At 44.4% G+C, this 27,134-nt stretch overlaps 1 protein-coding gene and 1 long non-coding RNA gene across 2 annotated transcripts; one reads left to right on the top strand and one right to left on the bottom strand.

Annotated features, from left to right (window-relative positions):
* Positions 1 to 3,761: 3,761 nt before the first annotated feature.
* On the bottom strand, positions 3,762 to 13,872 carry RND1 (Rho family GTPase 1). Its single transcript, XM_061614821.1, has 5 exons — positions 13,036 to 13,872; positions 12,077 to 12,164; positions 10,217 to 10,326; positions 7,104 to 7,238; positions 3,762 to 4,775 (listed from the first exon to the last, which is right to left on the bottom strand). Exons 1-5 carry the CDS (start codon positions 13,153 to 13,155, stop codon positions 4,530 to 4,532), a joined length of 699 nt encoding a protein of 232 aa, XP_061470805.1. The 5' UTR covers positions 13,156 to 13,872; the 3' UTR covers positions 3,762 to 4,529.
* Positions 13,417 to 22,197, top strand: LOC133379473 (uncharacterized). The gene is made up of 5 exons (XR_009761183.1): positions 13,417 to 13,530; positions 15,723 to 15,886; positions 16,891 to 16,990; positions 18,506 to 18,639; positions 20,686 to 22,197. It is a non-coding gene; the product is annotated as an uncharacterized LOC133379473 (long non-coding RNA).
* Positions 22,198 to 27,134: the final 4,937 nt, after the last annotated feature.

The raw sequence follows: 27,134 nt of genomic DNA, 5'->3' as shown, positions 1-27,134 counted from the left end.
CTTGCTTGCAACTTGGAAACTTAAATTGGTCCAGAATGCAGCAGCGAGATTACTATCTGGGGTTCCAATTAGATCGCCTATAACTCCCATTTCAAAACAGCTGCATTGCTTGCTAGTTCATTTCCAAGTCCAATTGAAAGTGTTCATGTTAGTGTTTAAACCCCTAAACCGCTCAGGCCCCAGATGTCTGAAAGACCGCCTCCTTTCCTATAGACCCTCTCCGGTGTTGAGATGAGCAGAGGGGGCCATTTTGGTAGTTCTGCCACCCTCAGAAACTCAGGCGGTGGTCCCAGGAGAGGGTGGGTAATTCATTCGTTAATTCATGTGCTTAAAGTGAAACCTTCAATTGGAAGTATAGACAATGCAGATGATGATTGTTATTATTAATGACCTGCATTGTCTATATTTTCAATTTATAGTTTCAGTTTAAGCCAAGGAGCTGGAACCTGTGACCCTCCAGGTGTTGTTGGACTGCATCTCCCACCAGACCCAGCCAGCATAGCCAATAGTCAGGGATGATGGGAGTTGTAGCCCAGCAACTTCTAGAGGAGCATAGGTTCCCTCGCTCCTGCTTTAGGCCCAAGTGATGGAGGTACTCCAGAAAGTTCATACCCTGTTAAAAGCAAATAAACCAGAGCCCTTCCACCTCGGTTGGTAACAGAGGACAACCCACCCACCCTAAGTGGACACACCTGTGGAAGTTGCTGTTGTGAGTCCTCTCTTCATGACATGGTGTACTCCTGCACTATGGCCACTGCAACTCTGAGAGAATGAGTAGGCCGGATGTGATAGTAGACATCTGTTTGCCAAGAGGGTAAAGTCCAGTGCAGTGGTGAGTCCCTACCTGTCTACAGCATAGTGTAGTATAACTATGGAAAAACCTTGGGTCAATAGAGGTGGGTTGAGATGCCTAGCCTCCCTTCTGTCACCGTTTCTCCCTCTCTCAAAAGAGAGGATCTGTACCAACCCTGCCCCATGGAATACTTCAGGCTTCTTTAGCTCTCGGTGTCGAGAATTTTTCTCCCTGCCAGAGACTCTTGGAAAGCTTGCTCTAAACAGAACAAAATATGTAAAGATTAAGCAATAATGATCATTAAATGACACACATTTTATTTACAAGACACAATTCTGCATCAAGCTATTCAAATGTACCTCTGGTGGTCAGGTGTTTTAATTGTAGATATGCAGAGCAAGCCAATATATGTCTGTTCAGAAATAAATTCCATAGAGCTCAATATGACTTAATCTCACCTATTTGTGCATGTGACTACAGTCTTAATGTGGTAGAAGAAAGGGAAAAGGGACTTGGATAGCAAATAGGGAAAGGTAAATATAGGTGTAGACCTGGGAGGGACAGGTTTAAATCCCAGCTTCTTTTTAACAGTCAATGGGTAAAGTCCATCATCATGAGGACTAGGATCTTTCCATCTTTTTATGAGGAAAGCTGGAATTGAGAAGACTCTGGTAAAACTTCTGTCCACTTCCTGAGAGCCACATTTGCAATACAGAAAATACAGGTGTGCCACTGCAAAACAGCTGCCCTCATACACTGTCAAGCATTTTGAGTTATCTTCCAGCAGCAGGCTCAGGTAGTTGCTAGAGTGACCCCTTCCAGCTAAGGTGCAGATTCTTGATTTGGGCTGTAGAGTACCAAAAGCATCATTTGACAACCTTTTCTTCCCCATGGCACTCCATCCCACTTGAAACTACAGAATTAAAACTTCCATTCTGTATTTTGCTAACCAGATTTGGACATAGTGAAAGGAGACAGAATTCAGGCCCAGCTCATGGCAAAGCTTCTTACAATGTAGGTTAAGGTGATGGCTTGGCTAACTAGTAGGAGGGGAGGAGTTGTACCATTTAACATCATTACAGGGAAACACTGCACAAAGCTGCCATTTATCACTAAAGTGTGTTTTAGTAGTTGGTATTTGAAAGGGAGCCATAAGGTCTGCCATCGCAGCCTAAGTAGATGGTGGCAGCATTGACTTGCTCATGTATCACCTTACATTACCTTTAGCCAGTCTGGATGAGGGTCATGCTTTTTTGAAACTGGTATTTTTCTAGTTGCATTCATTGGCTGTCTTCCAGTCCAGCCTTACTGCTAGCCTTTGTTATGAAGCAATTGTTTGGAGATTGCTCATTGCCTCGGTCAGGCAAGAGAATCAAAATTGTTACAGGAACTGTAGCATTCCCTGATCAAAAGAGCTATAGTGGCAGAGAAGCTGTCCTAGAAAGACAGCTTGTTCATAATTGATCTGTTCCTGCAATACACATCATCACAAAGTATTGAGTATGTTCTCGAGTGCACTAAAGCAGGGCAGCAATGAGGCAGATTTGACCAACCAATCATCCGCCCAAAAAACATGCCCCATTATCTACTGCAATGGATAGGGGTATTAACAGACATGTCAGTGTGGGAAGGATTCCTTAAAATGAGAGTTCGAAAAACACTCATCTAGTGATACATATGCTCTCATTTAGAGCGTCAAAATACATTTTTAACAGCTGATATGTGAAGATATTGGAGCTTAACCAATGGCAAGTTGGCCATCAATAGCTAGCCGCTGAAGTCCTGATAGCTGCTGCTGCTAGGGGCTGAGATTGTATATAGATGTAATGAAAATAAGTGATCTGGCAACACAACCACACCTAACATAACAACATCACCAGCAACACAATGGTGGTGGTGGTGAGATTGCCTGGGAAACCACATGCGATAAACCTTCATGCACTGTTTAAAGCCGTATCTTCACCATGCTTATGCAATGCAATGCAAAGGCATACAGGATTTTGGAAGACAGGAGTGCTGCAGCAGCAGATTCTCCTCCCCAACCCCTGGAATCTGAGCAGACCTCCAGTATTGTCAGCACACTAGCACTGCATCAGGCTGGGTTCTCAAGCCTCCAAATTCCATGGGGCATTGGCACATACCTAGTGCAACCCACACAATAGTTCAGATTCCACATAGGTAATTCCAACCAGATGCAGGTAAAACCAAGGCAGTAGCAGCCTAAAAGCCACAGAGGCCATTTGTGATCACTATATGAAAAGAGGGATCGTGTGTATATTTGATGTATTAATGTATTCTGCTCAACTGAGGGAGACTGACCCTGGCAGGGTTTGAGAAACTGTCCTGGAGGCTCAGATCAAGGCAGCCACAAAAACCTTTGAACACCATAATTCCATACTGTTCAACAACGACTGGCAGCAATTCTCCGAGGTCTTAGGAAGGGGCCTTCTTCTAGCCTTGCTACTAGAGATCCACTCAAGCGCAGATGCTGAGGAATGTAGCTGGGCCCTACTGCATACAAGGAAAGTGCACAGCCACTGAGCTGTTGCCCAAGAATAGGGAATCTGTGATCCTCCAGAGGTTGTTGGACTGCCAGCTCCTATCAGTCCCAGCCATGGTCAGGGCTGATGGGGAGTCCTAAGTCCAATAACATCTAGAGGGGCATAGGTTCCCCACCTCTGTTATAGGTGATCCAAGTGTTTCTAGAGGTACTGAGCTCCAGGTCACTTAGCACAAGTGGTGGGAAATCTGTGACCCTTCAAATGTTGATGAACTACAACTATCATCAAGCCCTGACCATTAGTGATGCTGGCTAGGACTGATGGGAGTCCAACGCTCCTGCTTTAGGGGATGAGGAGAAAAGCCAACGGTTTGCCTTCATTTGGTATTTGCAGGTAAATTTCTCAGTTTCTTCTACTACTGGGAAAGCCCAAGAGAGGTACTCCAATAAATCAGAAACGCCCTTGAATGAGGCTGTTAATCTGTGTTATATTTTTATTAATAAATAAGTTTTTTCTTTTAATAACACTGAACACTTAACAGATTCCACCCCCCAGTATTTCCTTTCCTTCTCATACACAAAGAGACAATGTCTATAAAACAGTCACTCCTGCCTCCCTTCCACCACCCCCATTTGCAGAGGGAGAAGGAGAGTGCCCAAACACCTCTCTTAAAGGGAGGAGGGTGAAAGGAAGGGTGCCAGATTGGGAGGGGAGCAGAAGGAGAAGGGAGAGGTGGTCTTCAATCAGCCTGCTTTGCACAGGCAATGGAGACAAGCAGCAGATGTGAGAAGATGATCAGGGCCAAATGAAAGTATCTTCGGTGCCTCAGAACAGGGTAGATTCTTCTGAATCCTTCCAATCTACGTGGAACAGCCACCAGAGCCACTACTGTCCAAGATGTTGCTATGCCAAGGCCCAAAGGCTTTTCCAGAGCAGGGCAGGTCTTGGGCCAACCTTCACCCTCATAGTCCAGCCAAACTCCCCCGCTCCCTCACATCTATCTGGAAGAAGTGCACACAGCAGTCGCACGGTGGGAAGCATTGCAATGCAAAAGGGATGGCAGGCTTGCTCAAGCCAGTGGGGGAGTGGGGAACTGGATCCTCCGGGATTCTCTAGGCCTGGCCCATGCGCACCAAGCAGCCCCCCTCCCCACCCCCAGAAGGGCCAGCTGGAGGGCCCAGAGTCCGCAATGCTTCCACCGCCACCACCCCTTGCTCCCAGAAACAGGCAGCCCTTTACATGACTGAGCAACTTTTTGCTTTCTCCTTCTTAAAAGTGGAAGAGATGAGCTCAGATCGACTGGGTAAGCGGAGGAGTCTCTTAGGGAAGCTTCGGGCTGGGCTCTTGGGGGGCGGGGGGCCAGGCTTGCTCAGGCAGATGGAGGCTGCTGTCCGGAAGATGCTGTGGATGCTCTTCTCCGATGTGAAGGCTGAACACTCCAGGTAGGTCTCTGCTCCAAGTTGCTTGGCCGTGGCACAACCCTGGAAAGGGGGAAAAAAAGAGAGAGGACATGAGAACCTGGCTGAGGAACATAGCCAGCGCTCCAAATCAGGACATGCATGTTGGCCTGGTTTGCATAACTATATAAACTATTAAACTATGGTTTGATGTGAACATGAGCTGTGCTGATGGATGCTGCTGACAGGTTCTTGCTCCGCTAGGAAACAAGCCAGAATCTGGAGTATCATCTGAATCCAGGCTTACGGTTGGTTTCACCCAACCAACCATGAGGAGTAACCCAAGTACAAACCGGGAATGCAGCTCATGGTTGGTTTGGAAAGAAACAAACCACAAGCCCAGGCTTGGACATCATCACAACAAGCTAGACTCTGGCTTGTTTCCTGGAAGAAGCAGGAGCAGGAGAGGAGCAGAGCAAGAACTTTTCAGTTTGTTTTTTAAGTGTTGTTTAAGCAATGTGTGAACTGGGGCACTATGAGGTTTTGGGAATTAAGGCGCTAAGCACGCTTTAAGCACATCCCAATGTTACAGGCCTCCTGGCAAGGCCTTTAGTCGTGACAGAGGAAAAAATGTGTGGGTGTCCACATGGAATTTCCCCCAGGTCCTATCTCTACCGGAGCTATTTTCCTAAGTCCTCCAAGAGTGAAGACTCAGTCAACAGTCCTCAGCCCCTTTCTGTGAAATGACAGACATACTGCTCCCTTTCTGGGCCTTTTGGAAGATTCCCTGCAGCTCAGGAACAGGATATGTGGCTCTTACCATCACAGAGGGAGAGCATCAGCCACAATAGCTGCTGCAGTAGTTTTGTTGTTGTTATGTGCCTTCAAGTCAACTACGACTTATGGCAACCCTATGAATCAGTGACCTCCAATAGCATCTGTCATGAACCACCCTGTTCAGATCTTGTAAGTTCAGGTCTGTGGCTTCCTTTATGGAATCAATCCATCTCTTGTTTGGCCTTCCTCTTTTTCTACTCCCTTCTGTTTTTCCCAGCATTATTGTCTTTTCTAGTGAATCAAGTCTTCTCATGATGCATCCAAAGTATGATAACCCCCGTTTCATCATTTTAGCTTCTAATGGTAGTTCTGGTTTAATCTATTCTAACACCCAATTATTTGTCTTTTTCACAGTCCATGGTATCCACAAAGCTCTCCTCCAACACCACATTTCAAATGAGCTGATTTTTCTCTTATCCGCTTTTTTCACTGTCCAACTTTCACGTCCATACATAGAGATCGGGAATACCATGGTCTGAATGATCCTGACTTTAGTGTTCAGTGATACATCTTTACATTTGAGGACCTTTTCTAGTTCTCTCACACCTGCCCTCCCCAGTCCTAGTGTTCTTCTGATTTCTTGACTATTGTCTCCCATTTTGGCATAATGGTAACCAGGCTCTCTGTGGAGCAGCTACCAAGAGTGACTAAAAGAGCTTGGGGTGGGGATGCTTTACATTTTGCCTGCAATCCTCTTTGGGAAGCTAACAGATAAGAATGAGGTAGGCAATAGTCCTGGTGGTTTCAGCTCAAGTCGCCAATGTTGCAAACTTCCTTTTGATCTGGCTTGTTTCCTCTCTATCCCTTTGGGATTCTGGCTGAACACTAAAGCACCAAGCAGCTTCAGGGCAGCTGAGCTGTATTTTGGTTGCAACTGACCCATTTGCCCTGGCTACAGGATGGTTGCAAAATCTAATGCACAATTGCCCATATGAAATGCACAGCAGATGGTTGGCCACAAGCATCCATCTTAAGGAGGCATGTTCCCTCAGTGGCTTGTTCATCCCAGGACAGTTCCAACAGTATTGGCAATACCCAAAAGGTACAAGACAGCAAAACGCTATAAATCCAAATGCTGCAACATGGCTCAGCTGTACAAAATGCCTTTCATCAAAACCACTATTAGTAGGAGTAAGCCTTCGCAGAAAGGCTCATTGGCTATAAACCTAGTGGATTTTGAAGAAAGTTTTGTAGTATACTGTATCATGCAATTGGAGTGTTCATCTTATGGCTTTTGAGACTGCATAGATGATTGTCTATGGTTTTAAAGTAATATGATTCATTAGAATAATTAAGAGGATGTGTTCAGAATGCCTTTTTGAGTTGAACACAATGCTGGTTCCAGTTTGCAAGATAGTCTTTGGGAGGTTTTTGTTGTCCCCCTCCTTTAAGGAATTTGAGCTTGACATGGGATTTTGTTTAATTAATCATTTGTGCCATCATAACAGGTGCAAGTAACACCCTGAGCTCAGAGGATTCAAAAAGTGATGACACCTGCCCTTCTAGGAAGGGGTTCAGATTGGAGGAAGGAATTCCATTACAGGTTAGATAGTCAGACTAGCACCCTGACCTTACCTGTTCATAAGAGATAGGGGCTTGCTTTTGGTGAGACAGCTCCATCAGGGTGCTGAGGTCAGTGCGCAGGTCTGTCTTGCAGCCAATCAGCAACACACGGGTGCTAGGACAGTAGTCCAGGATTTCTGTCTTCCACTAGAACGGAAGAAATATACTGAAGGTGAGTTGAACCCCTAACATTCCAAGGTTCCAAACATGTATCCCAGGTAGAGAAGTCACCACACTACCACAATACAAGCTGTCCTGCCCTCCTGGGCTCACTTAAAAAACTGCTTTGCTGACTGGGAAAATTCTACACTTGGTGCTGCTATTGCTTTGTTTCTGCAGAGGGTATGAGATTGTTAAGCACAAAGTGTTAAAGAGTTCTATATGAAAATTTAAGGATGCACACTCTCTCCCTCTCTCCCCCCCCATAGACTGGACACACCTGGAAGAAATCTCTATAGCTTTCATTACTGTCAACAGTTCTATTCCCAAGCCAAGTTACACATGACAAGAATTACAGAGTATTTGCAAACATAAGAATGGAGAAGTAGGCCCAGATCTTAGAACATTAGTTTTCTAGGGCCATGATTAATCCTAAAGGCAGATTTCAATTACTACTAGAAGAGAATTTAAAGGATGACATATTATATAGGTCAGTTGGCTTGGTGTTACTAATATGGCCACATCTTAGGACAAATCTCTTTCAAGAACCTTTGAAGTCCTCCTCTCTTGCCCTGAACATGATAGGTAGGAGCTCAGATTATGAATAAAAAACATGCAATTTCTAACGGAGGATACATAATAGTACATTTAGCACTAGCGATCAGGCAGTGTATACATTGCAGCTTCTTGCACAAGTGGATCAGTTCAGATTTCCCCCCTTAATGACACCCAATGCTGGGAAACCATCCTACACCCTTTTGGCAATTGTCTTCTCTGAATTTGTGCTTTTAATATGTTTTAATCCATCCTACACCAAATCATAGAATAGTAGAGTTGGAAGGGGCCTATAAGGCCATCAAATCCAACCCCCTACTCAATGCAGGAATCCAAATTAAAGCATACCCGACAGGTGGCTGTCCAGCTGCCTCTTGAAGGCCTCCAGTGTTGGACAGTCCTCCACCTCCCTAGGTAATTGGTTCCACTGTTGTACTGCTCTATCAATTAGGACGTTTTTCCTGATATTCAGTTATAATCTGGCTTCCTGCAACTTGAGCCCATTATTCCATGTCCTGCACTCTGGGATGATCGAGAAGAGATCCTGGCCCTCCTCTGTGTGGCAACCTTTCAAGTACTATCATATCTCCCCTCAGTCTTCTCTTCTCAAGGCTAAACATGCCCAGTCTTTCAGTCTCTCCTCACAGGGCTTTGTTTCAGGTTCTCTTGTTGCCCTCCTCAGAACCTGTTCGTCGGCATCCTTCTTAAAGTGTGGTGTCCAGAACTGGATGCAGTACTCAAGATGAGGCCTAACCAGTGTCGAATAGAGGGGAATCGATATTTCACGCGATTTGAAAACTATACTTGTTAACGCAGCCTAAAACAGCATTTGTCTTTACCCGCTAGAAATGAATCTGTCTTCTTATGGCTCACCATTAATAAGACTCAATTACAGGACTGTCCCCAATGCTTAGAATACTCGTGGATTTTAAGTGACAGGTATGTACAAACATACATGGACTATGAACACACATTTTTCTAAATATAAATGCTCAAAGTGGCAAGAAATTAAATTGAGAACTATGAGCTATTATTTAAATATTAGGCTGATGGGAAACTGGAGTTTAAGGATGCCACAGAATCTTCCTCGCTGGAGGATTTTTTGGAGATTGAGGAAAGAGTAGCACTATCCATTTTTAATTTTTTTGTATAGCACATAGAAAGTGCAGATGCTGGAGGCCTCTAAGGGTAGACAGGATATGCATTTGTTTAAGTGGATGAAAGGGAGTAGTAGAAATATGATCTGGCAATTCACTTTCGTCTCTGGGGACACAGGAGATTAGGCAGAACATTTGTTTTGTGTTCAGTACGATTCCTGAGGCAGTGTCACAGCTGAGTGGAAAGAGAATCTGCTTTGCATGCAGAAGTCTCCAGGTTCAATCCTTGGCAGCTCCAAGGAGGGCTGGGAAAGACTCCTGGTCTGAAATCCTGGAGAGCTGCTGCCATTCAATATAAACAGTACTGGGTAGACAGATTTCTGTGTTACATGGTATGTCCTTGCAAACTATTGTTCCACTCGTTCCCAAGACAATCTGTGTTCTTGAAGGCCACTCTTCTTCAGACAGTGGTCGAAAGAGAAACGAGAGGTATTTTGCTGCACCAGCAAGTCTCCTAAAGAATGGTCAGACTCCATAGTGAAGCTGGCTCCAACAGACAGGGCTGGCATCAGACTGCAGCAGGCCCTTGAAGGCGGCGGTGACACTACTGCCACTGCCGGGGGCTTAAATGGGCCCGGCTGCATTAGTGTGTGCTTGCCTGCTATCACCCAAGATGGCAGCGGGGGCATGTTGATGCCCCCGCCGCCATCTTGGATGACAGCAAGCATACACGTACAGCACACTGATGCAGTGACACAGGAAGTGGCACAGCCAGCCCACGCCAGCAGCATGGAATGTGTTGCCTGGGAGGGTGGCTCCCACTCTGTGATCTGATGCTGGTGCAGATTGTGGAGCGGGAGCTACACCCACCCAGCTGAAGGGGTCCCCAGCCAGCGCCCAATCTGGCTGCCTCCTGGCAGCAGGCCTGCCAACAGAAAGGGCTTCAAAGTTGTGGAACAGATAGATAAATATATATTGTGCACACGCACACTAGTGTACATGGCTTACACCTATGTACATTTACATGCAAAATTAAAAACAGAATAAATATTAACATGGAACAGGTTCCTCTTGTGCACCATACTTTGACAAAAGGGTTACCCATATCCAGATACAAGTGCATTGGGGGCCTGCATCCAGCCCAAGAGGCCAGATGGCCATCTCTTTGCTCTACAAGTTTCTGTGGCACTGCACCCTCAAAGTCACTACCCCTTGACGCTTGGGAGTTTTTACAAGCTCTGATGCGAAGTATGGACCACTGACAAGGATGCCTCACTTCCTCATTCAGCATGTAGGCAAGAACCCATCTCTCACCTTCTTCAGTGCACTATCCATGGTCTCAGGATGGCTGACATCAAAGCACAGCAGGACTGCGTCCGAATCACTGTAGCATAGGGGACGCACATTGTCATAGTAGGGGGATCCTGTGGAAAGCAGATAAGAAAGTCATGAAGCAGTTCAGGACACCTTCTCCCCCACTTCACACAAAAAAGTGGCATCCAATTCAAATAAGCCTAGAATAAAGATGCCCTATTTTAGGATTAATTAGGCACACCTTAGGAATAGGTAAAGTAAAAGGAAGCAGCCCTTGAGTTCTTCACCCCGCCTTTTAAATACTGTCTTCTCAGGAAATAGCTTCAGCAGGGTTTATATAGCCAAAGCCATCCCCCATTCCCACCCCATACAAGTAATATTGAGGGGAGGAGGGGGTGCAGGGCCCCTATTTTCCAGGAATGGTTGGGGGGGGGAATGCAACATACAGGGAGGAACAGGGGTTGCTTAGCAACATCTCTCACCAGTGAGTGTTGAGAAAAATGGGTTGCATATGTGCAAGAGATGTTATGGACGCAAGAAGGGGGGGAACTGCTGCATAGACGCAAGAGGGTGGAAGAATAGGATCACGCAGCCCCCTTCTCTCAGAAGCAGCAGCATCCAAAATGCTTCCGCAGCCCAGACACTGCGTGCCCAGAATAGCAAGCAGCCCCTGGCTCCCTGCACCAGCACAATTGCCATGGCAACAAGGGGGATCCAAATAGCCAGGGACCCCCACCCCCAGGCCCCCTTCAAAAGAGGGGATGCTGCAGCCATTCCTTATCCCTGGTTGCTAAGGTAACTTCACTACACCCCTCCATGCACACACACAATGTGTTTAAGATCCCCTTATTGTGAGTGGCCGTTTTGTCCCCATTTCACTAGCAAAGGCCACCAAGCCCCTTGCCCTGGGAACCCCCCCTCCTCCTGAACACACATACACACACACACACAATGGACAGATCTCCCCTCTGCATTCCGGGGGGGGGGTGAATAAAGAATGGAGTCAAAACTGAGCACACGGAAAAGCAAGGATTTTTCAGCAGCCTCCAGATACTCCAGAAGATGTGGGAACAAACAGGAGTTTGGGGAGGGAAGAGACGATTACTGCATTTTTTCTTCAACCCTGGGGGAGTGGAGAGTCTCATTCTAACAGGAGTCTCACACAAGATTTCTTGTACACAAGCACATCCTTACGACTGTTCTGATCTTAACACACAAAATGAGTTGCTTTTTAGGGCAGTGCCCCTTAAAAATGGGGTCTTGGTTCCCTTGGGTCAGGATGCCAACTCTATAATAGGATAAAGTCTTTGCCTTTCCCACCCTCCCCAGTTCTGCCTTTCCCACCCTCCCCAGTTCTTCCTCTCCCCCCCCCACTTCCTTGGAGGAGCCATCCACTCTGCATGCCAATGCTCGATGTCCTCTTTTTTCAGTTCAGAGCTGCACCGCAGTATATAACGCATCCTCCCCCCCAAAAAACCCCCTCTGAAATACAAAGTAATCTTATATTTGCTTCAAAGTCATTTATTTGCCAGATCCTTTCCTGGTCTTTACGAAGGGATTTAATGCACACCCACCTATCAGCCTTATATCCTCCTATACCCAGAGCTAAGAGAGATCAAGAGGTCCCCTGGGCAAATGAACACTAGGAACAGACATGGTTATTAAAATGCCCTCTCCCCACACTGAACCATTGAGAAATTCTAATTTCATCATCTATAGCCCATAAATACTCAGAACAGGTGCATTTGTATTTCCACAAATTAGCCCTCTACTCAAGATGCTTTATGGCATTGCAGCCGATGAGTGTAGGCTGGTCCTTCACACAGCAAGGCAGAGTCTAGAAGGGAAAAAGGTGCTCACCAGATGTGTCCCACAAACTGAGCTCCACATGCTGCTCCTCTGTCTCCAGGCACGCTGTATAGTTCTCAAAAACAGTGGGCACGTATGTCTGGAGAGAAGACATGGAAGGGCATCAGGCAGAACTTTTTTGGGATAGTGTTGGGTGTTGGAAGAGCTATAAAATACAATGCTGTGCTCTGTCCGGAGAACATTGCTGACATCAAAGGAGAGTGGGGGGAGAATCCCACTACCTCCAAGTGGAGACAGTGGTGAGATCAGCACCAGATGACTCCCCCCAGCCCCATCATCATTCTGAAAGTCTCATGTGATTGACAAAAGCAGTTTAGTTCACAGCTATACATATCAAGCCAATGCCACTAAAAGGCTGGGGGGGGAGGCCATATTGATCGTCATACAAACAAATAGCTAAGACGACAGCAACACGCTAAAAACAGCAAGCCCTCTGACGGACAGCGCCACAGTTAAGACAGCAGCAGAGGGAACCCGTGCACAAAGCAAAACCTCCAGGTTTTAACGAGCCTAGGAGTCTGACAGGCAATTTCCCATAATAGCTCCCCCCCCCGAACGCCCTGGAGGCACGTAACACCGTTACATTGCTGCAGCTAAGCAGGGCTCCAATCCAATACACACTTACCGGGTAGTAAGTCCCATTGAACCCAATGGAGCTTTCGTTTAAGTAGACATGTATTGGATTGCAGCCTAGATCTCCGCCGGATCAGTGCCTGGATGGAGGGCTCCCTTAAAGCCTCCAAAGAAGCCGCTCTGCGCTTCCCGAAAGGAAAAAGCGAAACGCACAAATTTCCCTGTTTAATAAAGATGGGCAGCCAGAGCTTTTTCTCTACAGAATATACTGTAACGTCTTCAGCTAGAAAGCGACCGCAGTCCACGAACCGCAAGGCCAAGGCAAGCCAGGTGCCTCCCGCAACTTAAGGCCCCGATCCCCATTCACTCCCACTTACCTCCGGGTAGCAGTCTTTGGCCAACACTTGCAACATGGCAGTCTTCCCACAGTGTACATCCCCGACTAAAACCAACTTGCATCTGGCTACCACTGGCTGAGGAGTTCTCCTCTCCCTCATGACGACGTCAAGTGCAGCTCAACGCACCGGCAAGGTCTTGCCGGCAAAAAATTAAAAATAATAAAGATCCAAAACGGCTCTCAGCCGGCAGCCTCTCCCCTTCTGGCACGCTAAGCTGAGTATTTCGGCGGAGTCTACCTTTATAGATAATATGAGAAACCAATGAAAAGCAGAGGCGGTCTCTCTTCGCAACCAATCAGAAGAAGCAGGACTGTAGCCCGTTGACCGGTGATAGAGCAAGGTAGCTGAGTCAGAGTTTCTTCCTGCCCCCTCCCTCATCGTAAAAATATATTCCGACGTCTGGAAGGATTTCTCACCTTTCGTGTGGGGTTAAAAGGGGGAGGGAGAGTAGAAGAGCGCTCGGGACAATGTGGGGTAAAGTAACTGTAAATCATTTTACAAGGGGCTTCATCTTTGTTTTTTTTCTTGTGGCGTTGAGATGGAGCTGGGTAAAAGGTTAGATTTGTTGAAGAAGCATTGTCGGGATTTGTTGAAAAAATGAATTAATCGGTGACTAAGTTTGTTGGGTTCATGACCAAACAATGTTTTTGTTTCAATGTCCTACGTAAGAGGAAATGGACGGCATCCTGCCAAGTATATCTCCTCAAAAACAAGTGTGTGTGTGTTTGAATTTGCATGTGGAAATGGTCAAATGTTCCCAAATCCAGAACGCTGTCCCAATTTGGGCCTGCTTTTTAAAAGGAGTTAATTTGTTTACTGGTGACTGCTAGGCTGGAAATAGCTCAACAATGGAAACATACTTGCTAAAAGAAACGTATAAAGAATTAGGGTATAAGATTATTCAATATGGAAATGAACTGGAAACAGCAAATGCCGCCACAGACACGTAGAAGGCTTTGACCTGATTTAGGGCGCAGTCCAACTCACCTTTCCGCTGGGCTGGGGTGAGTTGTATGCCGCGGAGCCTGGGCTGCAGTGGCTGAGCCGTGGTACCGCTAGGAATCTGCCGGCGTTGCCGGGGGTCCGCCGAGGATAGCCAGCCCAGCAGATGGAGGGCTGATGGAAGCTGGCGGAAGCCCCAAAAATGGGGCAATCTGGGGGCATGGTGGGGGAGGAGCTGCAGGGTGGGGGACTTATGCAAGATCTCCTTGCATTCAGAGCCCTCTCCCAAGTCCCGATCCCCTTGCAAACTCCACCGGCCTTGCGGGCGCAGTAAAATGTTTTTAATTATTCCTTGTCACGGCCTACGGGGAGCACTTATTCCCCAGGAGTCCTGTTGGAGCCAGCTCCTCCTGGCCCGCTCATGCATGCGGCTCCCAACAGAGCTGGTGTTCAGCTGGGCTGGCCCCTCCCGAGCGAGAGGAGGATCCCGTGGAGCTTTCCACCGGCTCCTTCTCCACCAGTCCCCCATCCGCCGGCTTCCCTGCATTTTGATGGCTTTGCCCATTAGATGAGAAGGGAAGTTGGTAGGGAACTCAAGAGCATCTTAACTCTTGTATTTCACTACACGGTTGTAACCTCATCCCCGAAGAAGGATTTGATTATCTGTCTTGCTTTGCACTACAACAAACTGTTTTTGTTAATGTAGATCTATGTAGTATTGTTTTGATGTCCTTTTCCTAAGAAAAATCTTCAATCCAGAAACCACAACATCAGCATTTCAAACTTTATTTTTTGAAATGTAACCCCTAAGAACAGTCTTTGAGATAAGTGTGCTTCAAATTTGGTGAGTCGTATGTGCGAGTCTGTTGTCTAATTCACTGTTCTTCAACCTTGGGTCCCCAAATGTTGGACTACAACACCCATCATCTCCAGACAGCATGGTCAATGGTCAGGGATCATGGGAACTGTAGTCCAACAACATCGGGAGACCTATAGTTGAAGATCAATGCTCTCAATCACTCCAGCTCCCACCAGTCTCAGCCAGCATGGCCAATTGCTGGGGATGATGGGAGCTGTAGGCCAACAATGTTAAAGAATCCTGGTCTAATTTTAATGATAGAATTATAGGGTGATATTTATTTATTGCATTTGTATACCGCCCCATAGCCGAAGCTCTCTGGGTGGTTTACAACAATTACAAAAATTAAAAAAAAATACACAAATTTAAAAACACATGCTAAAATGATATCTGGTCATACTAGCAGCAGATCCACTGATTTAACTGAATGTACTCTGGGTATAACTTAGTTGGATATCACCCATAGTTTAATGAAAAACAGAAGTTGCCCCAAATACCAGATGTTCCCTGAAAATATTCTGTTCATATTTTTAGTATCTTCCAGGTAGGAAAGAAATAGAAGATATTTTGATATGATTTGTAGGTACAATAAAAGAAGTTTAAGAGAGAAATTCTGAGATTTCATTGTCATTTTTCTCTTTTCTCTAAACATTGAGAAATCAATACAAAATTTCATTCTAGTTCTCTTAAAAAAACATGGAAAAACAGTGCCCTCTGTAGGAAACACCTAGAAATACCAGTGATATAAAGCAAAACTGATATGTGAGATCAAGTCCTGGCTTGTCCTGTTAGTGCTGTGGTTAAGGTATACCAGTTTCTGTGGTAAGCCAAACTGCATGTTACATTCTTTTCTTCTTTTAAATAGGCTTGACCTTGTCACTCTTATATGAAGCAAAAACAGAGGCATGGGACCAATCTGCTGCTGCTGTCCTGATCCAAATTGGTCCCAGCACCAGGTTTCCACCAAACCATCACTCTGCCTGGCTACTATTTATCCCCGAAGGAAGCTGTTTGCAGTAAATTGCACAGGTATTTGTCCAGATCAGGAGCGTGATCCTGGAGTGTGGCCCCATGTGCCTGCTTGTGCTTCAAAATAAAAGTGGCAGCATTCAACATGCTTGATACATATATATGAAATATGAATAACATCACATGTAGCTTGATTGCTGTGGTTCATCCCACATCCAACTATATTTTAAGGGTTGTATTCACTCTTAGTCCTACTTAGAGAAGTTCCATTAAAATTAATGGGCATGGCTTATCTTAAGGCCTTTGATTGCAGTGGGTCTTCTCTGAGTTGACTAACACTGGTTACAACCCTAAATCCAAACAAGCATATATAATGAGCTCTATACTGACTCAGATGAATGGTCAATGGTGGCTGATGCTCATTGGGACTGGTAGGACGGAAGTGTGATATACACAAAATATGTTGCTTTTACAAAATGTTTTTTATTCTTGGCTTTGTGTAGATTGCTTGCTTTTACAAAATACTTTTTGCTTTTTGCAAAATGCTTTAAGTTGCTAGAAAGAGAATTTCATAGGAACACAGTTAAGTAGGACGGAAAGGGATTTTTGCTTGAAGTCAGCGAAACTAGAAGGCAAGCTAAAATAGACAAGAACCAGAAACACAGGGGCAGCTTAGATGTTTGTGTTTAGATTCTGCTTCGCTTGATTAACAGAAGGGTTTTTTTTCTTAGACTGATGTAAGGAGGGGAATACCAAGGGAGGAGGAGATATGCCAAATATGGATAAAAGTAAATATGAGGATGGGGGATCCACAAAGTTAGTAGTGGGAGATGTAAACAGGGGCGGAGATTCATGTGACATGAATAGGCGGCACGGATAGGTTGTAAACCCTGGAGTACTCGAGGAAACAGGGGAGGGAACCAAAGCGTTGGGCTATAGGATAAAAGAACTGTACCAATGTCACTTGGGTGTGCCTCCCTTGTGGTGGACACCCGTTCTTGCAAGACCGTATAATAAACATGTTAATGCTGCTTCACTAAAAATCTTGTTGTGAATCTCTCTAGAACCGTTGTTTCTTACAGAAGTCAGGGGGACAAACAGCAGGTGGAGCCAATGACAGGCAAAGCCACTCCCCTGATTGACTGTGAGTAAGAAGGTCGGCAGGTAGGTGCTGGGTGAGGGCAGGTTGAGGTTGGTAGGGCAGTGCTCTCGTCCTAAAGGACCAGCCTTCACTGCTAATGGACCATTCTGTCAAGTGTTGTTAACCATGAATGGCAGTGGCTCTCCAGTGTTTTGATCAAGCTCTTTTCATGTTTCTGTAATCTAGCAACTGGTTCTTGGGGTTTCATACAAATAAAATATTACCAGGAGCCATGTCTAAAAGACATCCCTATCAGTGTAAAATGTGGTATGGCTAGGAACAGTGAACCAGATCAACATTTTCAATTAGTAATTTCTCCCTCTCCCTCTCCCCCTCCCTCCCTCCTGGCTGCTTTCCCCCTGAAACGTCCTCTCTTTCCCCATCCCTTGTGGGACGTTCAGATACACACTTGAGAGGTAAACATGAGTTAGTAGAGAGAGAAAAAAAGCATTGGGGTTGGGGAACCAGCTGGCAAGCTGGGTAGCTTCCAGGGAGTATGGCCTGAAGGTCTGTTCTCTGCACCAGTGCAAATGATTTAGGTGTTTCAAGAACAAAAGAAAAGCCCTGCTGGATTAGATTAAAGTTTTATCTAATCCAGCATTCTGTTTCACACAGTGGCCACCCAGATCTCTCTGGGAAGCCCAGAAACAGGACACACGACCAATGGCTGTCTCCCACTATTGCTTCCCTGTGACTGGCATTCAGAGGCATGCTGCCTCTGAGCCTGAATATAGCATATAGCCATTGATAGCCTTATCCACCATGAACATGTCTAACATCCTTTAAGGGCAGAGAGACCCTTGCGGTTGTGTTGGCTTCAGTGTCTCTCCTCCTCTGTTTTCTGAACCTGAGGACTCACAACACTAGTCAAACTCTGCCCCCTGAAAGCTCTGAAGTTTTACCTTGAAGTCAGTTTCACAACTGATTGGCCATCAACTCCGTTGCCACCCCAGGTGTGTCCAATGGAAACTCTTTGCTGTAGGCTCAGGCAAACACAGTGATTGGCTCAACACTTTGCTGTGGGTGGTCCTAAACGGTCTGACATCAGCAGTGGGGAAGGGGAATGCGTCCAGCCATGGGCAAATATGTTTGAAACTGCAGCCAGACAAAATGGTCTTGCTGCTTTCGAAACAACTAGTGTGCACGTAGCCTAACTTAAACATGTCTAACATCCTTTATCAATGACCATCAACTGTTTTAGCTGAAGCGTGTATGGTCTTGCACGAAGCCCAAGTGGGCAGATCAGAGTGAAATAATTATGGGGGTCTGTCTGATCAGTATGTCATCCACAGTGCCAAGATCAGGAGGACTGTGCCTTGAAACTGTGCAAGGCTGCATTCCTAAAAGATAAGTCCTAATTCAAAACAGAAGACCAACATCAAAATATAAGGCCACTGGGATGTACAAAGCCCTTGTCACACAAACAATTTTCAGGCATCCCAAAAAACAAACACCCTGAACAATCTCTCCTATGACAAACCCCACCCTCATATGCCCCAAAATCACCCCCCCTCTTTCTCTGTCATCCATGGAAGCAGGTTGTTCAAACAGCAAGGGTAGCAAACAGACCTTACTGGGAACTCATATAGCGCATGGATGACAAACAGGATATGAGCCCAACCACAGCAGTTTTAAGGACCATACACATAATGAAAAGTAAGACAACAATAAGGTAAGTGATGGCACTTTGCTCTGGGCACTTTTGCCTAAGGAAAAAAAATCTTGTGTGGTTTTCACACTTGTAATTTGTGAGTACCAAGCTGGTTCAGTTAAACACATGCATAAAGAAAATAAGAATATAAAAAGAGTCTTTCTGGGCTGATTGATTTTATTGAGTGTCAGTCCTGCTCTTCCTCCCAAATGAGCCCAGAGATTAGACTAATGGTCCATCTAGACTCGCATTCTGTTCCCAGAGAGGTCAGCTAGATGCCTCAGGGAAGCCTGCAAGCAGGACATGAACCCAACCTCACTCTCCTACTCTTGTTCCACCAGCAACTAATAGGCTGTGTCTGATACTGAAGGTAATAAGAGCCATCATGAGTAGTAGCCAAGGGGTAGCCTCTTATTAAGAGGCACATATGAATGCTGCTGCTATCCTAGGATGGAGCCAGTGGCCAATTGAAGTGCCCAATGCTGCAATAATACACACAGCATCAGTAAGACTTTTTGAAATGTGTTGGTTGTTGAGTGTTGATTTTGGTTATTTCCCCCTTAAGGCCAAAGGTTTCTGTCAGATTACTGAGTCTTGCATCTATGTTGAAATAGGTTTGTTTTGTGCCATTGTCCTTGAGAAAGGGAGTCAGCAGCAGTTCTGCCCATTGTCCTGCACAGTGACATTTATTATTTAGGAGTGAAGTGCCCTTCATTACGGAGGGAGGAACATAGAGGGGAGAATAAGGACATTTCAGAGGCCATCCATTTTAACTGGAAAATAGTGCTTGCTACCATCAGATTTACCTGTCACCTATGAACATGTCATTCTGAAGTGAGGTGAAGCACACTTGCAAGGGAGTATGTCTTCTTGAACATAGGTAATGGAGAGGGGCCATAGAACAGTGTTAGAGCAGTGGCTTTGGATAAAGAAGGTCCCAGGTTCAATTCATGGCATCTCCAGTTATTAATATTTATTAAATTTCCATCCTGCTCTTCCTCCCAAAGGAGCACAAGGCAGCAAAATTAGCAAAGCTATAGAATTAAAAATGAAGCATATTTAAAACATTAAGAACATCTAAAACAATTTAAAATATGTTTTAAAAGATCAGGTAGCAAGTGATAGGAAAGATCCCTGCCTAAGACCTTGGAGAGCCACTGCCAGACAGAGTAGAGGATACTGAGCTCAATGGACAAATGTTCTGGCCTGGAATAAGTTAGCTTCCTATGTCCCTAATTCAATAGGACTTAGTTTGAAGTAAACAGCCATAGGATTCAGCGGTGGCTGGTGGTTCCATGTCAATGGGGCAGTGTAATCCTCTCCAGGTTTTAGTCCACACTTTCAAGGAGCTGACCAGCCAATACTGATAGGATTGCACTGGTCATGAACGCCATCTCAGGATATGTGGGCAGGCAATTGAAATGTAAGGGTAGACATCTAGGGATGCTAAATGAAGCCCCCAACTACATGAAACCCCACTGCCCACACTTTTCTTTTAAATGTAAAAAGAAAAGGTATACTCCATAGAAGAGAAGGGGTGATGCTGGCTGCATTTTTTTAAACATGTATTTAGTTTTAGTTTATACTCTGGTTTTCTATTATCAGAACAGCTTATGCCATAGAACAATGACACACAGCAACCCATTCAAATTCAGTTACAAACAAATGACAAAACATTCAAGAAAAAGAGTATAAAATTAACAACTAAATAAAGTGCATTAAGTAGCTGTTTGTCCCCTCCCCCCACAAGCCTGGAAAAGGGGAAAGCCAAAGCCTTGACAGGTTTACTAAAAGTTCAAATGGAACTGTTGCATGGACTTCTTTAGAATTTGACAAGAGGGGCACCATTAGTGAGAATGCTCTATTTCCAGGGCAAGCCTATTTTGCTGCAGAGAGCAGGGGCTTCAGTCCTGGCCAGCCAGCATCCTGTGGAAATTCCCAACAGATCTTCCCTTGAACTGAGCTGGGAAGTACAGTTCCCAAAATAGCTCCTCATTGAAAGTAACTTGGAATAGATTTGGCCCTCATATGTCAAGGAGGTGTGACATTCTCCACTTTCCATTCTAGGTGTTGATTCACAGTCTAGTTCCTGTCATCAACAACATCAGAGAATTCACATCACTTTTACAGATTAGCTGCAATGTTGTCTGAGCATTTGGGGATGGGAATGAAAAGATCTTGCTCATTGCTGTTCGGACAGTTGAGCTTATGAAGAACCTGGCATTGGACAAGTAGGAAAACTGAGGCACAGAGCTGTAAAGTGGTTTTCCTAATGCAGTAATTTGAGAGCAATTACACATTTTCTTTATCTTTATCTCTTGGGCCCATTTCCAAGATGGATAAAAAGAGACCGCTGGCTCATAGTCTCCTTGGTGTAGCCAAGGATGGTCCTCAACCACACAAAAAAAATCTTCAGTGCCTCTTTCCATTGGTTCAAGCTTTGGATGCCTTATTTTGTATTGCATATGTAGCCTCCATTTTAACACATGATTTGCATGCATGATTTATAGCTGTCACATAAGATGATCTGATCATAATTGCATATATTTATCTGATTACAATTGCTTGCATGTGCACCCGGTTCTCAAACAGGCACTGCTGAATGTAAAATTAATTAATTAATTAATTAAAATTAAAATTAAACAACTGTGAATGTAACGCTGGCCACAAAGGTCAGTGCTGCCAGCTTTACAAGGGAAGACGAGCTATTAATACTACTAGTGGGATCTGCCACAAAAGCTGCAGAGTGGTGGAGTGATCCTGTTCAGTATTCAAGCAACTTGGCCATGCCTTCTTCTGGGATATTTCATTCCATTCCCTTTTTCTGTAGTTTTCCATCCCCAACCCCTCAATATTCAGTCAGCATTCTGTGGCCACTGAGCATACTCAGTCCTTGTTGGGCTGGCTTGGGGTTGTTCTCTCCTTACATTTTCCCCCTAAAGATTTTTTGTGTACTTCCTTGGTATTTCCCAGAGCCCGCTGATGCCTCCCTCTTGTGCAGTTTTGGCTACATAAGGATCTACACTCACCCCTGAACTTGGAATATAGAGGAAATTATTTGTTCCAGGTCTTCGGTAAATAGCTGAGTAGAGAGCCTGTGAGAAGCATCCCCTGAGCCTGACTTTCCCAGCAGTCTACTGGTTAGCTAGCCACTAAATTTGGCCCTGGATGTAGCTCCTGAGATGCATACACATCATAGCTTTAAAGGATATCCCCCCCCAAGAATCCTGTAGCTTACCCCTCACAGAACTACAATTCCCAGCACCCTCAGCAAACTACAGTTCCCAGGATTTGGGTGTGTGTGTGTGTGTGTGTGTGTGTGTGTGGATATGCACTTTGAATGTGCTTTAAAGATATGGTGTGTAAGCAGGCCTGAGACATTCAACTTCCAAAGGCAGAGCAAGTGTTCAGTAGTCTCGGTTCCCAGCTATCAATGATGACACAATACTAATGTTGGTTACTAGTTCTAAGTGAGCTATGTTTTGAGCTTTTGTGCAAATAAAACACTGGAAACTAGCATCATATGATAAACTCCCTGAATTCAAAAACCCCAACAAAACAGTGTCTTCCCTTTCCTTTTTATTTTAACTGTTCACATTCATTTTCTTCCCATAAATAAGAAAATAAGTTCATAATCTTCATCTCTAATAATATTAGGACTAAAACACACTTTACATTATTCATACTTTTTTTGAAAAAGGAAGATCCTGCTTAAACTTTGATTTTGAAGGAAAAACAGCTGTGGGTCTGAATCCAGAACCAGCTCTTAATCCAGATTGAGGTCCTGCACCAGTTTCCTGCCAGAAATTGTCACACCGCCTGCTCTTTGCTCCCAAATAGTAAACAATAAACAACATCATCAGGGTCAAACAACAGTATGGAGAATTTTCAGCAGAAAATTCCTTCGGGCATCTGAAATTCAGGAAAGGATTTTCAAAATGAGGTAACTTCCAGGCAGGCTTAAATCTTGGTATGTTTCAATGGAGAGCTTAAGCTTTGCCTGCGTTCTTCAGAATTTCATTTATGTTGCAATGTCTGTAATTGTTAAAGGTTAACCAGAGAAGAAACTCCCCTCAGAGAGAACATTCCCTAGCTGTACAAACCTTTCCTTCTTACACTCCAAGATGGTTCTTACAATGGTTGTGGTGTGGGGGAGAAATTTGGTTACATTAATAATGGTGCAACTACATAAGGTGGGGGAGCGGGAGGAAGGAAGATGGGCTGCCTACAGCAGGACTAGCCCACATTTTTGTTTTTGTTAAGGCAAAGTTGAAGCACAGGCTGGTATTCTGTAAATGCCTCATTTGCTTCTATGCCCCAGAGAAGTGAAAAGGAGCTAGAAAAGCCCCTGTGACATTTTGTTTTGGGCTAATAAAGGTATGAATTTTGGGATTTTTCTTATAGGTCAACAACATAGCTCTTTTTACTTTTCATGTCACACTTGTGTAGCAGAAGATCCCTAATGCAACCAGAGCATATCTGGCCCCCAGTTTCCTGCCGCACCTCACCTTGGCATAGTGTGCAGCTGGAGTTTTCAGAAGGATGTGAGCTCAGATTCTGATAAAACAAAAGTCACATCAGTGTGCACAAATAAATCCAAGGTGAGGTTGTTGACTTGGGATAACAGTCTCTACACTTTATTGGTCTCTACACTTTATTTCAGTCTATTACAGTCTATCACTATTACAGTCTATCACTTTATTACAGTCTCTACACTTTATTTATTTCGCCTCTTCTCTCTACCCCACCCCTCATCAAGCAAGTAATGCAAACAAACCCCAAATTGGCAAGGAAGGCTGTTGCTTAATTCCAGGTCAGTCTGGCTACTGTTGCACCAATGGGACAAGCCTAACTTGATGCATTGAAGGGGATATGTTGTCACCATCTTCATATTCTCCAACTGCCCCTGTTTACCATGGGCAATCCCTATTTTCTGCTACTTGTCCCTTGTAAAACACTGCCTCCTTTTTTATTTATTACCCACCTTTCATCCAAGGAGCTCAAGGTAGCATGCAAATATGGTTGTCCCTCTCCTGATTTTATCCTCACAACAACCCTGTGAGGTAGATTAGGCTGAGAGACAGTGACTGGCACAGGGTCACCCACTGAGATTCATGGCCAAGTGGGAATTTGAACCCTGGTCTCCCAAGGTTCCAGTCAAACAACCACTACACTACACTGGCTCAATTTTACGTCTATCTTTTTTTGGGGGGGGTGGACAACACTTCTCTGGAAGTTACATCTCTCTCAGTAGGGGACAGATGCATCCTGACTCAAATTCAGTGCTTTATTTCCTAGATTTTTGGAGAAGACAAGTTCAGTGCCATTTCCTGACAATGCTTTCCTGGTTTTGGATCACAAACTGGAAATTCTGATGATTTATGTATAAATGTGCAATAGCAAAAACACCTTCTTTGCCTGGCACTGACTAAAGGAAAGGAATGCCTGGATTAGAGCCAGCCTAATGAGAAAGAGGGGAGGTCCAGGCTGAAATTTCTCCATTGTGTCATATGTAACTTGCTTAGAAAGTCATGGTTTGAACTAGTTTGGTGGCTAACAGACGGGAGTCACTGGTTCAAATGTCACCGCAGCCCCATGGTGATCATAAGCAAGCAAATGTCTCTCAGACCCATTTGCAACTTGGCAATGATGCTGCTGATTATAATACTGACCTGCTTTATAGGGTTGTTGTAAGAATGTATTTAAAATATTGATGTCCCACTTTTCCTTATCAAAGTTCAAGCCAGCTCACAACACACATAACCAACAACATAATGTATATGAACCACTCTGGACATTCAAAAGATATGTGGAAGATGACTATGCTCTGGGCACTTTCTCCCGCTTGGGTGTTCATAGAAGTAGTGGCATTAAAAATGCTCTCATCTGTCAAATATCAAAGCTTGTAGATGCGGAGGAAAGAGGTCATAGGAAAAAAATAGCACCGTGGATGGGAATCTATGAGAGATGCAGAGATGTCTGATGAGGTGATGTTTAAGAGGTAGTTGAAATGGGGAAAGAACCAGAGACGTGATGAGGGATAAAGAGGGAATGAGAGGAATGGTTTTAGAAAAAGAATAATTGACTTGGTAAGTAAAGAGATAGGTGGTTGCATCTAATCAAGTACCACCACCCCCGTTGCCATGGCAAACTGCTGCAAAACAGCCCTCTCCAAAGATCGGAACAAAGTAAAAATATTCACTAACATGCTACCTCTCAAGGATGTCAGATCTTGAGTGTTGTGTTAGTATTATGGAGAAGCATTCTAGCAGTCGTTGTGTTTGGATGATCTTTGACATAGGCTTAGTTATGACTGAAATGGTAAACCTGTATGTGGTCTGTTTCTAGAATGACACATATTCAATAAGCTTTCTCAGTTCTTCTAACACCTTTGACCTCACATCTAGTTATACGTTGGAAGAACATAATGGCAAGGGGGAGACCTATCTGGCCGCATCCATAGGCCAGTGAATGAACAGGTGCTCCGTTGTTTACTTTCCTCTTTATTCTTTTTTCCTTTAGCATTGTGTCTATTAGATTGTGAGCTTGCAGACAGGAGCTGTCACATCATAATTTCTGTATGGTGCTTAGAAAATTTTAGATGCTTTTAAATTGTTAAATACAAATTATGGTATCGAGTGGACTGGTTTCATTAGTGTAAGGGCTTCTGCACCTTCCCATTCTCCATGTGCCTCCCACACCCTCCCTAAATCTGCTCCAGAGGTTTGTGGGAAACCCCAGAACAGATTTAAGGGGCATGCAGGAAGAGGAAAAGAAGATCTGTAATACATCTGAAGTCCTTGCACCAACGGAACTACTTTGTTGGATACCATCCTCTGTTTGTGTGTGTTTGTGTGTGTGTGCATGCATGTGCGTGCAGTCACGTATACACACACACACACAGCCCTGCATCTTGCTGAAGGCTCTTCTCTGTAACCTGTATTAATTTATTCTGAAATAAACTGCCCTGGCTCTGAAGTAGGTGTGCTCATCATGAACCAACGGAAGGGGTCAGTTCTAATTCATCAGACACAGAGTATTGTCATCAAACAACGTATAAATAATTTATTGAAAATTTAAACAATGAATAGACATTAACCAATAAACCCTAAGCCAACAAGTATTAATACAGTAACATACCATGTCAGTAATAATTGACAGTAACTTCTGAGGCTGTGGAAACAATTGAAAACTCTTGAAATGCACCTCTTCTCTCTCTCACCTCATGCTTAACTCTGTTTTATGTATTTTTATCTATTTTAATGTTTGTTGTGTTTTTTCCTTTTTTATTGTGAGCCGCCCTGAGTGCCCTATTGTAGGGTAGAAGGATAGCAATATTTTAAATAAATAAAATAAATGCTGATGGGGACATCTCATCCATAACTGGCTCTATCTGCCTGTTCATCCCATTCATCATCCCCCATCAACACTCTAAAAGGGGTAGGGCATTAGTTTAATGTAAGTAAAGCAATAATAGTAATAGCCTTTAAAAAGATATTTAATGAAGTGATTAATCACACAATCAATCTATGTGATTACAGTTACAATAGCTGTCACTTAAACACATTTAGGCTGCAATTTTATATACCAGGGTAGATAGCATTGTGCCCTCAAGACATTGTGGAGTGCCCTCCAGATGTGGTCTCACTGGCTGGAGCTGATGGGAGTTGGAGTGAAAAAAATCTGGAAGGTATCACATTGGTTTCACCGGCTTTAAATACTTCTCTGGGAGCAAGTCCCATTGAGCTCAGTGGGTTTCACTTCTGAGTAGATGTGCATAGTACTCTGCTGTCAACATCATAAACCAGGAGTGGGAATGGGAATGTCTTCAGAGATTGCTGAAGTACAACTCCCATCAGCCCCAGCAAGCATGGCCAATGGCTAGGGATGATGGGAGTTGTAGATCAGCAACATCTGAACAGCCACCGATTCCCCACTTCTGTCATAAACCATGTGGTATGCAGTGGAGAAAAAGAAGCTAATGAACCATATGCACACGCGTACCTTTTCTTCTTCTTCAAGGCATCCAAAAATCTCCATAGAAGGTGAAATAGGGAGAATGATTTACCAGGAACTAATAGCAGAAAATTCTTTGGCACTTTTCCTGGTAAATAGGGATAATTGGCACATATGTGTGGGAGGGGAAGTAGTTGTTTAACTTATTAATTTTACTTACTGAGGCTGCCCTCCTATAATTATTTACCTGGGAGTCCTATTTAACATAATAGGACTTACCTCTGAATAGACATGCACAGGATTGTACTGTTTATTATTTTGTTTACTTATTTCATTTTATGGAATAAATTGTGTGTAGCAGTGGTCTCAGTATTGTGAGAGGAAGTTTAATAGAAGTAGAGCAAAAGTTTGTGTTGTGAAAGATCTTTTTGGGGGGTATAAAGGGAGTGGCAGCAAGAAGTGCAGTTGAAAGGTGTATTGTTTTTAGTTCCTCCTGTTTTGTTTCCTCAAGTCATCCCAACTTAATACCCAGGGTCAGGGCCCCTCCTTTTTATTGTGCA

The sequence above is a fragment of the Rhineura floridana genome, chromosome 3, assembly GCF_030035675.1.
Source record: "Rhineura floridana isolate rRhiFlo1 chromosome 3, rRhiFlo1.hap2, whole genome shotgun sequence".
Taxonomy (NCBI): Eukaryota; Metazoa; Chordata; class Lepidosauria; order Squamata; family Rhineuridae; genus Rhineura; species Rhineura floridana.
This window is presented reverse-complemented; position numbering and strand designations above follow the sequence as displayed.